General features: G+C 30.0%; 3 protein-coding genes across 3 annotated transcripts in view; all 3 read left to right on the forward strand.

Moving 5' to 3' along the window:
* Positions 1 to 352: 352 nt before the first annotated feature.
* LOC127745578 (uncharacterized) lies at positions 353 to 2,092 on the forward strand. The gene is made up of 4 exons (XM_052258437.1): positions 353 to 446; positions 528 to 676; positions 724 to 1,474; positions 1,599 to 2,092. The coding sequence occupies exons 1-4, from the start codon at positions 353 to 355 to the stop codon at positions 2,090 to 2,092; spliced, it is 1,488 nt and encodes a 495-aa protein (XP_052114397.1).
* Positions 2,093 to 2,143: 51 nt separating this feature from the next.
* Positions 2,144 to 10,237, forward strand: LOC127745579 (uncharacterized). Its single transcript, XM_052258438.1, has 4 exons — positions 2,144 to 2,701; positions 2,811 to 3,017; positions 9,980 to 10,055; positions 10,164 to 10,237. Exons 1-4 carry the CDS (start codon positions 2,144 to 2,146, stop codon positions 10,235 to 10,237), a joined length of 915 nt encoding a protein of 304 aa, XP_052114398.1.
* Positions 10,238 to 10,448: 211 nt separating this feature from the next.
* LOC107480304 (uncharacterized) overlaps positions 10,449 to 11,961 on the forward strand; it is a 5,232-nt gene continuing 3,719 nt past the window's right edge. Inside the window, exons 1-4 of the mRNA XM_052258439.1 lie at positions 10,449 to 10,527; positions 10,967 to 11,051; positions 11,151 to 11,283; positions 11,424 to 11,495. Of these exons, the coding sequence (XP_052114399.1) occupies positions 10,449 to 10,527; positions 10,967 to 11,051; positions 11,151 to 11,283; positions 11,424 to 11,495 (369 nt within the window). The remainder of the gene's footprint in view (positions 10,528 to 10,966; positions 11,052 to 11,150; positions 11,284 to 11,423; positions 11,496 to 11,961) is intronic.

Here is an 11,961-nt window from a genome sequence, read left to right on the forward strand (position 1 = left end):
TCCTGATTTATTTATTACTATAACTTGCAACCCAAGTTGGCTGGAGTTTCAAAGATACACTGAACGGTCTCATATTGCTATATCTGATCGGCCTGATCTTGCATGTAGGTTGTTTGAGTTGAAAATTTAATCTTTGATGACTGATTTGAAGGATGGAATCTTCTTTGGACCTGTGAATGCCGGTAAGTTTTATGTGATTATTTCTGCTTATTTAATAATGAGTTATATATGCAAAATTAAATTTTTCTTTTGTTTAGGGATGTATACAATTGAATTTCAAAAAAGGGGTTTGCCACATGCATATATTTTGGTTTGGCTTCAAAATGTGGGTAAGTTACAAACAACTGAAATCATGGATGAGGTTATATCAGCTGAGTTACCGGATCCAATTAGATTTCTAAAGTTGTATAGTGTTGTTACCAAATATATGATTCATGGTCCTTGTGGTAAATTAAGACCTTCTTCTCCTTGCATGAGAAATGGTGACTGTTCTAAATTCTATCCCAAGAAATTTGTTGATGCAACAGGTTTTGATAAAGATGGTTATCTAATATATAGAAGGCGAAATATGGGGATTACTTATAAAATAAATGGTGTGGATGTGGATAATCGATTTGTTGTTCCTTATAATCCTATGCTCCTTATGAAATATCAAGCTCATATCAATTTGGAGTTTGTAACAAGTCAAATGTCATCAAGTATTTGTTTAAATACATAAACAAGGGGCCAGACCACGTCACTGCATCAATTAGAAATGTACAAACTCAGAAAAATGGTGGTCAAGATGTTGATGAGATTAAGCAATTCTATGATTGTCGCTATCTAGCGCCTTGTGAATCTGCTTGGAGACTATTTGCATTTGATATTCATCATAAGTGGCCATCTGTTCAGCAGTTGATATTCCATTTTCCTGGAAAGCAGAATCTATTATTCACTGATCATGATAAGATTCCTGAAATTATTGAGAAGAACAAGTATAACGATACAATGTTTACTACGTGGATGCGAGCTAATCTTAAGTTCCCGCATGGTAATCAGTTATTATATTCTGAATTTCCAAATCATTTTGTTTACTTGCGTGATTCTCAAGAATGGGTTCCAAGGCAGAAAGGGTTCTCAATTGGAAGGCTAATTTTTATCCAAGTTGGTTGGGGTGAGATATTTTATCTGCGTTTGCTGCTCAATGTTCAAAGGGGTTGTAAAAGTTTTGAAAGCATCCGCACTATTGATGGTGTTGTATATGATTCTTTCAAGGCTGCGTGCAATGCTCTTGGTTTATTGAGTGATGATCAGGAGTTCATTAATGCTATTAAAGAAACTACAGAATTGTCATCTGATTTTCAGTTGCGTCAGTTGTTTGTTACACTGTTAGCATCTAATTCAATGAACAAACCAGAGTTGGTTTGGAGAGACACTTGGAGATTGTTAGCTGATGACATTTTATATTATAGAAGACGGGAGTTGCAACTACAAGGTATTTTTTCAAAGTCTTTTTCTATTTATTATTATTCAGTAAGTTTATTTGTAGATGGTTATATCATGATAAGTTTACCTTTTATTTGTAATTCATGTGCCTTTTTTTCTCAGTTACTTTGTAGAGCTCGTGATGACAGAAGAGGAACTTAAAGTTCTTTGTTTGATTGAAGTTGAAAAATTATTGCAAATGAATGGCAGAAGCTTGAAAGATTATTCCCAAATGCCTTTTCCTAATCAAGATTTGGTTTCTCATTTCTCAAATTCTATGATTATGAATGAGATGAATTATGATGTAGATCAACTTCGGGAAGAACATGATGCGAATTTGGACAAATTGACAGATGAGCAAAAACTGATCTATGAGAGAATAATTGATACAGTTGCCAATAAAAGACCTAGATTCTTTTTTGTGTATGGATTTGGTGGAACTAGAAAAACATTTCTGTCGAGATTGTTGTCTTTCTGTCTTCGATCAGAATGGAGAATTATTTTAAATGTTGCTTCTAGTGGTATTGCATCTTTATTGCTCCCTAATGGGAGGACTGCACACTCATTGTTTTGCATCCCCATTGAGCTGAATGAGGAATATGTTTGTAGTATTAAGAAAGAAAGTTAGAGAGCAGAACTCATCTGTCGTGCTTCTCTAATAATATGGGATGAGGCACCCATGATGAACAAGTTGGCATTTGAAGCGCTTGATAGAACTTTCCATGACCTAATGAGTTCAAATGTTGCTTCGGCTCGTGATATTCCGTTTGGTGGAAAAGTTATTGTTCTTGGTGGTGATTTTAGACAAGTGTTGCCAGTTATTCCAAAAGAAACTCGTGCTGAAATAGTTATGACTTCAATTAATTCGTCAATTATTTGGAAGCATTGTAAGGTAATGTGGTTTATGTGGTTGATAAAAAATCTTAGGTTGGGAAAGAACTCTGTTTTGTCAAATTTGGATGAAATAAAGGAATTCTCAGACTGGATTTTAAAGATTGGTGAAGGTTCTTGTGGGAATCAAAAGGAGTATGAAATAATTGTTGATATTCCAAGTGATTTACTTATTCCTCTAACTGACGATCCTATTCAGGATATTGTTTCAGCTATATATTCAAATATTCATGATAACTATGGTAATGTTTCTTATTTTCAAGAATGTGGTATACTTGCTCCTACTGTTGATATTGTGCAACAGATAAATGACTTTGTTGTTGACAGTTTTCCTGGGCCTGAGAAGGTTTATTTGAGTTCTAACTCTATTTGTCACAGTGATTGTCAAGATGGGATTGACACTAATTGGTCAACAACTGATTTTTTGAACCAGATTACATGTTCTTAAATTGAAGAAAGGTGTTCCCATTATTTTGTTACGAAACATAGCAAATGGATTGTGTAATGGAACTCGACTCATTGTTCAAGATCTTGTAGAGAACATTATTGGGGCTGAAATTGTGTCCGGAAGTAACATTGGTGACAAAGTTTTTATTCCTCGGATGAATTTAATACCCAGTGATCCTAGAACCCCGTTTAAATTTCAGCGTAGAAAGTTTCCAGTTAGACTTTGTTTTGCAATGACTATTAATAAGAGTCAAGGGCAAACATTAGCTTTGGTCGGTATATATCTTCGAAGAGCGATTTTTTTCTCATGGTCAGTTGTATGTTGCAATATCCAGAGTGACGACAAGGTCAGGATTGAAGATATTATTATCTAATGAAGATGTTGAAATGTGTAATCTCACATAAAAATGTTGTTTACAAAGAAGTTTTTCAAAAAATATAATTTGGTAAGTAGTTTCTTCTCTATGCTATATGAATTATTTGTTGAAAAAGTTGAGATTTGTTTTAGAAGTATTCTTTTTCTGTTTATTTTTTATTCTATTTGGGGTCTATATTTTATTTTTTGTTCAAAATTTTGTTAAATTCATAGAGGAGCAAAAGATGTAGAAAAATTATACAATTCTTCTGTATAAAAAATAATTTATTTTAAGCTTAAAACTTATTTGCTAAAAACTCTTTAATTGTTATATACATTTTTTAAAGAGGCTTTTATTGTTAGGTTTTTTGTGTCGAATAATATCTATTAGCTATTTTTTTAAAATGTTCATTATATATTTTTATAATATCATTTTTTTAATGAGTTGATGATTTTTTTATTCATTAGTAAATAATTTATTTTTTTGTAAGAGTTAGTTGTAAATTTTTTATTAATATATTTAAAACTTAAGTTTTATTCAAAAAAATTTCTTATAGTTTTATGTTATAGATTTATGATCTAAGTTACTTAGTTATTTTTTTGTTTAAATTGTATCATATCTATTTGTTTTTTGTATATAAAAAAAATTAACTCTTAAAGAATGGTGCACACATACTGAAATTTAAGTTATTTAAATTTTTAGATGTGTTTAGATTATTAGATGTAATAAATACTCTTAAAAAAATTATTTCGTAAAAACTAGTGCACACCTACTTTTAAAAAAATTAACTCTTAAAATTTTTAGATGTATTTAAATAATTTCATATTGTTTAATAAATAAATATATTTATTATTTAAAAATTATATTATATTAATAAAAGATGAAGTTATTTGTTAAAAAATTTTAATTTATTTTATAAATATTTTAAATATTGAAATTTAATTTAAACCTAAAATTTTATTAATTCATTTAATCATTAAATTTTATTTTATTTCCAATTGAAATTTAAGTTATCTAAAGATGCAATTCAATTCTATATAACGAATAGAATGTTAGACTATTCTTTTTTATTTTTCTGTAAGATTTTAGTTTTGATTGAATAGAGAAATGTTGATGTGATAGAAAAATTTCTCTTCCAAGATAAAATCATTATGTGAAATCCTCACCCATTCTCGATATCCTTTCAATTTGCTTCATCCCTATAAACCCCTTTTCCACAGTTATCCTATTTTACTTTTTCTTATCCCATACCCTATAAACCCCTTTTCACTCCGGTTCCTATTTCAATTTTAGGGGTCTTTTCCACAAGGCATGATGGCATTTACGTTCTTCTCCTTCCCAGGCTTTCCATTTTATGTCACTCAACATCTCTTTCGTAGACCTGAAAAAGCTACCCGCTATATGAAGGGAGCGCTGGCTGTCCATTTCATGTCGCTCAACAGGTCTTCCCAGGCTCTCCATTCCATGTCGCTCAACGACGATATATTTTCCTGCTGCAGCGTTTCTTGGGTTCCGATGATAGCGGCGTTAAAGAGCTTCTCTTTCCCATATGATGGTAACATGGTGAAGATCTTCTGTCAGAACATGCATAGAATTTTTCATTGATTTGACGAATGTTTCCTGTTAGCAATCACAGGGAACAGTAGAATTTACTACACAGGTACTCTATTTAAATTTGTAGTTGCCTATCAAATCGGTAATTGTAACTACTTCTACTTCTTTACCGTGATTTTGTATCTAACTGAGTCATTTTTTTATGTGGAAGTGACTGATGGATTCGAATAGCTATTCTTTAGGGTTGCTGTTGATCATGATGATTCTAATATCTACTGGCTGTACTTTAGTTGAAATTCTTTTGGAGTAGGTGTATTAGAGTTTTCATTTCATTGATTTTGAATGTTATTGGAATTTGTTATTTCTGATTTTTCAAATTGCTTTATTGGTCCCAAAAAAAGAGTTTCCTTTCGTATGCTCTTTCTTCTCTAAATTATTATTCAACATTGGGTATATCCTTTCATTTCTTGTGCTGGTTCTGGCGATGGATGCAGCAAATGAGATTTGTATGGTGTCAACCGATTCACAACAATGCCTTCGTAACATCACTCCTTGGAAGGAGTATTGAAAAATAACTGTTACAGTGATCAAGATGTGGAGTTTATGTGATCCCAGAGAGGAGATTGACGAACTTGCTTTTCTTCATATTGTGGTCATGGATAAATCAGTGAGTTGTTATATATGTTTTGAGACTTTTTTAATCCGAGAGTTATTATATATGTTTTCAAAATTTTGTTTAATTTTTCAAGTTTACTCTCTGGTGCAGATTCAGTCTATTTAATGTTGTTTTGTTTTGAGTTGAATCAGATATTTCAATAGAAGGTTTTTCAACATTAAAAGAAGCTATGTGAAATGTGGAAAATTATAATTCACAATTTTATGATTCCAATTTTTTTTGTTGTTGTTGTTATTGGTATGAGGTCTTTCTTAATTGTTTAGTATGCATAATCTTATCTGTGTAAATTAATGCATGAATACTGCTTGATAGAATGTCTATGTGAATAATTTAAAAGCTATATTTAATGCTATATATCTGTCGCATTAGTACACAGTTCCATCCTTGGCAATTTTTCTGTGATTTTCTTCATTTGTCATTCTTTCAAACATTTTATTTAATACAAAGACATGGATATGTTGATCACTTGCTTTGTTTAACTTGTGTTGGTTTTTGGAATCTATTGATAATTGAAATTTTGCTATTTATTACTTTATTTTTTTTATTCTACAAGGGCATGGATTCAAGAGAACTAGACAATCAATCATGGTGGTTTAGTTTTAATATGTTCTTCGGATAGGACAGTGCTTATTTAATGTGTTCTTACTTGAGTTGAATTTTCGTTTAACTTGTGTGTCACTCTAGAATATGCCAATGCTTGAGATGTTGTGCATTTGAAGGAAAATAATTTTCAGAATGAGTAGAATCAGAACTTCAATAGAAATGCTGAGTTTTGCAAACTATGCTTTATGAATCCAATGACAGAGCACAAGCTTGATTGTGCAAATTTTGCTCATGATTCATGATCTAGATTGGTTCAAGCCTGTGGTTAAAATGGTTAGAAAGAAAGTTTAGTAATATAAAGCTAAGCAAATGGGTCATGTATGATTCTAATCCATACAATTTCATCAATCAAAAGACAGCCATTGATGGAATATACAGTCAGTCAAAAAGTAATAGTTATATGAAGCAAACAAATCAGACTTTTTTCTATCTAGCAAGTTATTTTGTTGCTTGATCTTTTTCTAAGCCCTTAAGGGTATTTTTAATTGTGGGGTAAAAATGAAGTCAAAATTTTCATAAATAAACTTAATGCATAAAATATACAGAATTTTCCACCCAATTTTACCCCCAACCAAGCAAACCCTAAACATGAATATATCTTAGATCTTCCCCATAGGAAAGTAGAATTTGATTCTGAATTTTTAAGCTCAATTTATCAAACTTCAACATTTACACCAATGACACTTTGGTCAAATATTTTTTCTATACTACAGAGTGATACTTCTAAATAAATATCTTCATAAAACTTTGGTTGAAATTGTCAGAGCTTATTGAATACAAGTTGGAGTGTATACTTTGGAATTCTTGTGCTTCAACACTAACTAACTAACAACCATAGAGGATGAACTAAACTGCCTATGAAACGTCTAAGAAAAGTGTTACAAAGATTTTAGAAACTAATTCAAGGAATTCTACTTTGATTATAAATGTAAAAGCAAGATTAGAGCAAAATCTATCTGCATCTAAGCCTACAAATCTCAATCAATAGTTAGGACTAATGATCTCCATAAACCATGCTACAAAACCTGAAGGATTGATAATTTGATATGTCAATTCTCCTCCTAAGCACTAACTTTAGCAAATTCAAAAGAACACAACTCATGTACACATAGGAAATAATTACTGACAAAAACGATATAGTCTTGATTGCTATGCAGCTGCTAGCATCGAATGAGCAGCACAACCACTCTCAACTTCAGGAGTATTAGTGCCTAATAACTTGCTACATAATTTTTTGTAGTGCTATGTTTATTAGACTCGTCCATGTGTTTAAATTCCTTTGCATTAGTTTGCCTGAATTGTAACAGGTTCAAGAATTTTTTTTCTTTGAAAGTTGTATGTCCAGCTCCTAATATCCTTCTTCAACGCCACTGCACCATCAAATGATTTGTTCTTATTATCACTAAATCTTCAATGCTTTCAATTTCAGCTTCTACCAAGTTTCCTTTGTTAATAACATTAGATAAGAAGCACACTAATATATTTTCAGCATTTATAAGAAGATCTCCCACTCATGTTACATTTTTATCATTGATGAATTCTGCATATAACACCAATAAATTCTATTTTCTTTTCTCCCTTGACCCCATCTTCCATCTTCCGGCTTTTCTTTACAATTTTTTTGGCTACTACACTTGGTTGTTTGCACCTCTTCCATTCCTTCCAATGGTAATGATTTCTTCCCAAACTTCATTATCCTGTATTTGTTTATCTTCAAAGAGTTTTTGGTTCCTGATTCTCCAAGTAATCTAGATAATAGTAAATCATAGATTAATCCACTGTCTTTTTTTTCGCATCTAACTACAATTTGGTGGCACCATGCCTCAAAAACATCTATAATTTTATCAGATTTTACCCAGCAAATTTCTCCTAGGATTTAGGATTTAGGGTTTAGGGGGACCATAAATTGAAATGATCCAACCACATGTATATATGCATCTGAATACTTCAATACTAATACTACTTAGTCTCATTATTTGCTTAATTTCTGATTCTCTTTCAATTTTATATTTGCTATTCTACGAATCTTTATTTAGTTTCTTATCTCACATATTGTGGTAGTTCTCATTTAGTGATTTTTGAAAATGACATACTCATTTAGTACAATGACATGCTTTATAGTTTCTCAAGTGAAAGTTTACCCATAATAGAGTCTGAATTTTCTGTATAATTTGTTCTGAGTTTTGGTATATTATTTCTACCTTTTATATTCGGTTCGAAGATGCAGAACTTTTATTTCGTTCTTTGTTCTCAGCTTTCCTGTGTTGTTTGTAGATTTTATTCTAGGGTAAAAATGCTAAAGTAATTGGAATAGTGTAAAAGTGTAGTCTGTGTTTTCAAATCAGTTTAATGAAAATTTAGTTTCTTCAATTAGTCACTTAAATTGAATATTGCCTATTTAGTGAAAAGACATGGTCTAAAATTTCAGTTTTTTATATTTTCTCATTAAAAGGTTTGAATGTTCTTTTTTGATTTTTGTCAAAAGTTTGGGTGTATACTTTGAATATTTAACTTGGAGTTAGAAAATCCTAAAAGTTTTTTAAAATAATTGAACAATTGTGATTTTAACTTAATCAATTTGTGTGCACTTTCTTAAAAGTAGTTGAGTTCAACAAGTTGTATAAAATTTTCAACTACTAACCAAGCTTTATGTTTTGGACTATGTAATTTATCATTTTATATTGTATTTTGTGCCACATAATTTATGAAGTTAAACAACCTTCCTTAAAAATTAGAGTGTGTTACATTATTTATAAATTAGTGTGAGAGAAACAAATTTATTTTCATGGTTAAAAAAATTCACTCATATTTTGAAGCGATTTTTTGTAAATTTATTTAAAAATAAAGTTTTCTATCTTTTATAATTAGTAATTTTATGCTAACCGTTTTCTTTTTCTTTTGCCAATGGTAATCAATTAAAAAAAAATAAAAAAATTTAAGGATCAAACTTCGAATAATGTTTTTAAGAAAAATGGGAATGAATATATAAATTATTTGTTAGTTATTAGAAGATAGTGCATTTTTTTGTAAACCGGTACAATTTAAATTAGAAAAACTAATATACCATTTTTTTTAAAAGCAATTTTATCAAAAGAATTAAACTATTTAAGAAAAAAATAATAGTTTATTATAATTTTAATTAGAAAACTAATATATTATTCTTTTAAAATCTATTTTATCAAAAGAATTAAACTATTTAAGAGACAAAAATAATAATTTATTCTCAATTAAATTTTAATATGATTACATCAATAGTTGGTTTTTGTACGCTTTAAAAGACACTCGAGGAAGTAATTCTAAATGTAGTTTAATTTTTCAGCTGCTTAGACAGTTATCTCATATATATAAAATACAATAATTCATAAAAACATATCACTTACCCAATAAAATGAAACAGAATGCGGCTTGTGTGGTTTACTACAAAAAAATCTTATAGATTTCGCAACATTAGGATCCATGAATGGTGGCGGTGGTGGCTTGAGTTGTGCCTTCAATTAAATTTGTACTTAATCACATTTTTATTTTTAAAAATTAAATGAATCAAATTAGGAAACTAACTTATTATTTTTAACAAATTATATTTACCGTGGTCTTCTGAATATTTAAATGTTTATTCCATTTTTCATATGGTTAATACATATGTAAATTTTCAAGTTGAAACTCCTAACATATTTTGATCTTCAATCTTTCTTATTAATGGTGATAGTATTGTGTTTGCATGTGAACAAGACACAGTATGCTACTAACTTTGTTATTTAAATTTGTAAATTGTGTTTGTTGTCATGTGATTTATGAAGTTGAACAAGATACAATGTACTTTGAAGAAGGAGGTCATTAATCAATTCCGATAAATTCTCAAAGAAGGAGAGTTGTATTCTATATCTCGATTCACGGTAGTTCCAAATATTGGTGCAGCAAAAGTTGTAAAGCATCGATATAAGTTGCTTTTCGGTTTAACACGGAGGTTATTCCAATTTTTGATGTTCAGTTTTCAGAGGCTTCATATTCATTAGAAACTGTTGAAAGTGTTCTTCAGATAGGACAAGATTCAGTATACTTGATCGGTATAATTATGATTTACTATCTTAAATGTACTCTAATCATAAATAAAATGGATATGTATGTTATAAATCATTGTTGTGTGTTAATCTCTTTTTGTTTGATGTGATCAGATGTCATGGGTTTTCTGATAAGTGTTCGTGACTATTCTGATGTTGAACTTGACGATGAAAAAAGTTTAAATTAGTTCTCATTCAGTTGTATTCAAATGGGTTAGAATTTTATTTGATTGTTTATTGTTTGTTGCGATTTTTAGTATCTGATTTGGATTTTTTCATTCTTTATATGTCCGTATTTATGGAGTCTATTAATAAACAAATTAGTTAGTACTTATGTTGAACACGTCATATTATAGCTCTTATCTCACTTGTAATTTATTTGGAGATTTTTTAACAAAGATGCGGTTGGCTCTTATGAATGCTGTCTCGCAACCGCCAATCATTTTATTCCAATCTGTCAAGGTCAAGATTTATGAAGGTATTCTGAATTTTTTTTTTTAGAATTCATTGTTTTGTTAAGAATTTTAGTACTAAACATATGGCTTCAAATATTTAAGTTACACCTGATTTACATAAGTTTTATAAAAAATTAGTAGGTTATTATAATGTGTGAATAAAGTTAATATTTTAATTAATGTCAATCTAATTATAAATGAATAGTCCCAAAATTAAAAACAAAGATAATAGAAAGATTAGAAACTCTGGAGCATGTGATAAATATGATATTTTGAGTATAAACTCATTCAAAAAAGAATTGTTAGAGAGGTTTATGTCCTTATTAATATACTATTGATAATAATATTTAATTTTATGACTTCAATTAGTATTATTTTCGAATGATAAAGTTTATTTTGATATTATTTTTTTCACAAAAAATAATATATTGATTTTGATTATTTTTATTTTACCAATGATAGGGAAGGTTGTAGTTCAGAATGTAATAGATTGTAGTAAAATCATGATCAATCCTGATATTCCAGAGGCTGTATGCTTTATTACTAGGTGAGCATCAATTTTTCTTCTAATTGGTGTTTTGTATTTTGTGTATATTGACATTAATGTTGGTATTTAGTAACTTTTTTGTGACTATAAAATATGTAGATTGGATCCTTTGGAGTCATACTTCATTGACTCTATCATTCTTGGTAATGGATTTATTGTTGCTGATGTCGATGATGATTTTGTCAATCTCTCTATGAATAGGAGTATTAAGGAATTAAGAGAAAATGATGCGGTTAGTGGAACTTAATTTGACATTTTTAGGATTGTTGTAAACTATGTGTAACTTTGCTTATTATAGTTGTCTTTCTTTGAAATTTTGTTTTTGTGTTGGTCATCATTGTAATTATTTCTAATTTAATATTTGTGATATAGGATGGTTTCTTCAATGTTGTTGCTAAGATTAAAAGTATATGCAACAATTTTGATTGGTGGTACTACTCATGTGTCTGTGGTTATCCTTTGAAGTTTTGTAGAAGTCTGATGAGCGGATATTTTATACGCTTTTTGGGGGTAATTTCATGTAGATTTTAGCATGTTTCAGTTAGTTTTTAGTAAAATAATATTAGTTTTTAGGCAAAAATCATATTTCTGGACTTTACTATGAGTTTGTGTGTTTTTCTGTGATTTCAGGTATTTTCTGGCTGAAATTGAGGGAGCTGAGCAAAAATCTGACTTAGGCTGAAAAAGGACTGCTGATGCTGTTGGATCCTGACCTCCCTGCACTCGAAATGGATTTTCTGGAGCTACAGGAGTCCAATTGATGCGCTCTCAACGGCGTTGGAAAGTAGACATCCAGGGCTTTCCAGCAATATATAATAGTCCATACTTTGAGCGAGGATAGACGACGTAACTTGGCGTTAAACGCCAAGTTCATGCTGCTGTCTGGAGTTAAACGCCAGAAAAACGTCAT

The sequence above is a fragment of the Arachis duranensis genome, chromosome 3, assembly GCF_000817695.3.
Source record: "Arachis duranensis cultivar V14167 chromosome 3, aradu.V14167.gnm2.J7QH, whole genome shotgun sequence".
In the NCBI taxonomy this organism is placed as follows: domain Eukaryota; kingdom Viridiplantae; phylum Streptophyta; class Magnoliopsida; order Fabales; family Fabaceae; genus Arachis; species Arachis duranensis.

Bases quoted from the DNA above. Each gene is read 5' to 3' on its own strand.
- LOC127745578 (XM_052258437.1), top strand. From the start codon at position 353: ATGGATGAGGTTATATCAGCTGAGTTACCGGATCCAATTAGATTTCTA. The intron at 447-527 runs GTAAATTAAGAC...TTGATGCAACAG, and splicing joins TATGATTCATGGTCCTTGTG to GTTTTGATAAAGATGGTTAT. The intron at 677-723 runs GTAACAAGTCAA...TACATAAACAAG, and splicing joins CTCATATCAATTTGGAGTTT to GGGCCAGACCACGTCACTGC.
- LOC127745579 (XM_052258438.1), top strand. From the start codon at position 2,144: ATGATGAACAAGTTGGCATTTGAAGCGCTTGATAGAACTTTCCATGAC. The intron at 2,702-2,810 runs GTTTATTTGAGT...CTTAAATTGAAG, and splicing joins GTTTTCCTGGGCCTGAGAAG to AAAGGTGTTCCCATTATTTT. The intron at 3,018-9,979 runs GTTAGACTTTGT...TTTGATGTTCAG, and splicing joins TTCAGCGTAGAAAGTTTCCA to TTTTCAGAGGCTTCATATTC.